General features: G+C 40.2%; 1 protein-coding gene across 4 annotated transcripts in view; it reads right to left on the reverse strand.

The window, feature by feature from the left end:
* The window catches only part of lrrc40 (leucine rich repeat containing 40), a 28149-nt gene that overhangs the window by 1359 nt on the left and 23684 nt on the right, over positions 1–3106 (reverse strand). For 2 of the 4 annotated variants that reach the window (XM_008408167.2, XM_008408166.2), the window contains 3 exons: positions 1975–2082; positions 1780–1890; positions 967–1044 (listed from right to left, as the gene is read on the reverse strand). In XM_008408167.2, the coding sequence (XP_008406389.1) occupies positions 967–1044; positions 1780–1890; positions 1975–2082 (297 nt within the window). Of the gene's footprint in view, positions 1–966; positions 1316–1779; positions 1891–1974; positions 2083–3106 lie in introns of all 4 variants that reach the window. The other 2 variants (XR_001776517.1, XM_008408168.2) reach the window with 2 other exon arrangements.

The following is a 3106-nucleotide window of genomic DNA, read 5'->3' on the forward strand; positions in this document are numbered from 1 at the left end:
CTTGCGCAACTTTACTTCGTTTCTCAGCAACAAAATACAGCCCATCTATTTATTGAAGATTTTACATTTCCAAAAACACAGGAATCTAATGTTTTGTTTCGTTTTGTATGTTTGGAAGCTCATTCCCTCTCACATAATCGGAAAAGCCGGGAAATGGCGGCGCTTTTGACATTTCTCTGACATTCGGAAAAATATGGTTTACTAATTTTAGCATAACTCCGGTTATACTTGGCCTATTAACACAATTTAAAAACTGGTGTATAGTTTATAATGTGCACTTTAAGCTCAAGTTGAAAGTGAGATTGAGGGAGGCGGAGTCTTGCTGCTGCGCCGTAACAAACTAGACGTTAAAAAGAGCTTAAGGCTATGGACCCTTATTGTTTAACGGATCGATACTCGCGGATGAAAAATCGATACTTTCCAAGGGCGGAAAATATCGATATATATCGCTGAATCAATTTATTTATACAGCCCTAATTCACACCACAGCATGTCAATGAGATCAAGACTAGGGCTTTGACTAGGCCCAAGCCCTTTGTTAATCCTCAATAAGTCTTTGGTGGGTTCACTGGTATGTTTTGGGTCATTGTCAGGTTTCTGGGTCCAGTTTTGCTTCCACTTTTTATTTTGTCCAAGCACCCTATGAAACACCATACAAGTGTATCCAAGGGTCACTCTCATGACTCAAACAGTCCCTGACCAATCAGTGACCAGGTCTTCTGTCGACTGGGATTGGTTCAGATGGGAGAAACGGGGCTGGTACCGGTAGCTAACCGAAGCGCTGACAGTCAGGTGCAGTTGAGTTTTAAAATGGGGACCACTCTCGTTTCAACTGGTGGCCCTGATGTCACTCTCACACTCACACACACACATTTCTGCACTGCACAAACAGAGTATGGTGGCAGTCTGCTGCTGCTAATTGGCTGTAATAAAAAAGAAAAAGAAAACAGATCCAGGTGGAGCTACCTGTTGTGGTTTAGTACAATGCATCGTAGTTTGGGAAGGTTCTTCATTTCAGAGGGTAAATCAGTCAGCAGGTTGTTCCTGAAATAAGGAAGGCACAGACTGTTGCTGGAATGGACACAATACATCACTTCATTATACATGAGCTTCACTGCAAATTCCAAAGATTTATTTTATTGTTCTGCTGCTTGTTCAGAATCTCTAGATGTGAGGCTGACCTCAGTACCAGCAGGGAACTACAGTGGCTTTGGAGCTAATCAAACTGCTCCCTGATTCGCTCCCTGCTCTTCCAACTCATCGCCATGGTCACAGTCATCACGCCCGCATTAGGTAGCTTCCTCACCATCTGCTGCTAAAAGGGTGCCAAACTGACAAGTCACCTTAAAGGGCCACATAGTGCCATTTTATAACATAATCAACTGTTATCTTCAGTTGTTATGAAAATGCCGTATTTATAGCAAACATACAAGACATGTGACGTCACAGTTTAATGCTTTAAAATTGGCCGTTTACAAACGTTCTCAGGAAAGAAACAAAAGGAAAGCCAAGAGCACCACTTTGGTTTATTTGTATTTATATTTAGGTAGAATATGAGCTAGGAGAACACTTTGGATAAATATCAAAATTAATTACTCCAAAATGTTTTAGAAAAGTGGGAAGGAACAACAGCTCTAAATGTGTCATACATAAACCAATAAGAATCAAAAATTAAGGACAAAATAAATTCATGAATGTGCAGACCTGAATCTGAGTGGACTGTGTCACTATTGTCGTTTCATTTCCTGGTAGCTGAACAGAACCACGATGTGAGCGTACCTGAGGTCTATGTGTGTGAGCTGCTGGAGGGAGCAGATGTCAGCAGAACAGCAGCTCAGTCTGTTAAAGCCTAGGTTGATATCTGATAGCGAGGAGTGGAGCTCCAGCAGTCTGCACACAGCGCACAGCAGGAGGGGGTGTGACTTTATTACATCAGGTAGTTTACCCACAATTCTCTGGTGCAGTGATACACACCGGGGTGGGAAAGCTGTCAGTTGGTTCCTGCTGAAGTTAACAGAGGTGATGGCCTGATGCGCTGCAGCATCAAATATCTCGTCTGGAACACTGGCTGCCTGCTTGTTACTGAACACACACATTAACACACACTTGGATAAAACAAAAATATTAATGAATTCTGCAGTAAAAACTGTGGTCAACTAGAAAATTAGAACTAAAACAAGATTAAACGCATTAGACAAGCATCAATTTTATTTTAAATCATTTCTGAAACCTTTACCTTGGTGTCAACTCATTTATTATTTCACTCCTCCAGAAGTTCAGACCAGACTGGGCAGAATCTTTATCAATTCATTTTTACATTTAATAATACTTTTTGCCCTGTTTTGAAGTAGAGCTACTTCACTTATTTCTCACTGTTTGCTTTGAAAACTGTTTCCTATGAACTGTTCCAGAAAACACTCCAACTCTGGTCTCTGCTATGCATTCCATGTAGAAGGAAAGATGTTTGCCTTTATATACTAGGAAAATCAATTGAGATTAAAAACTTCTTTTCAAGGGAGTTCTGGTCAACAGGCAGCAAACATACAAGAAAAAAAAAGAAAGCAAAGGAGAGCAAAGAGCTGAAGAGTTCAGGTCAGATTGACAACATGTTGGACCAGTTCCAGTCAGCTGCATCAGAATTCAAGCACATACCTGAACAGAACCTCCCGCAGCTCTGATCAGGCCTTCAGCCTGGACTGCCTTAGCAACAGTAACGAGGAAACACACCAACAGGACAAGACCAGCTTTCATTGTCAGTGAGTGAAAATACAGGTCCTTCTCAAAAAATTAGCATATTGTGATAAAGTTAATTATTTTCCATAATGTCATGATAAAAATTAAACTGTCATATATTTTAAATTCATTGCACATCAACTGAAATATTTCAGGTCTTTTATTGTTTTAATACTGATGATTTTGGCATACAGCTCATGAAAACCCAAAATCCCTGTCTCAAAAAATTTGCATATCATGAAAAGGTTCTCTGAATAAGTAATTAACCTGATCATCTGAATCAACAAAGTAACTCTAAACACCTGCAAAAGATTCCTGAGGCTTTTAAAAACTCCCAGCCTGGTTCATTACTCAAAACCGCAATCAAGGGTCA

Source organism: Poecilia reticulata, linkage group LG4, assembly GCF_000633615.1.
Source record: "Poecilia reticulata strain Guanapo linkage group LG4, Guppy_female_1.0+MT, whole genome shotgun sequence".
Classification (NCBI taxonomy): Eukaryota; Metazoa; Chordata; class Actinopteri; order Cyprinodontiformes; family Poeciliidae; genus Poecilia; species Poecilia reticulata.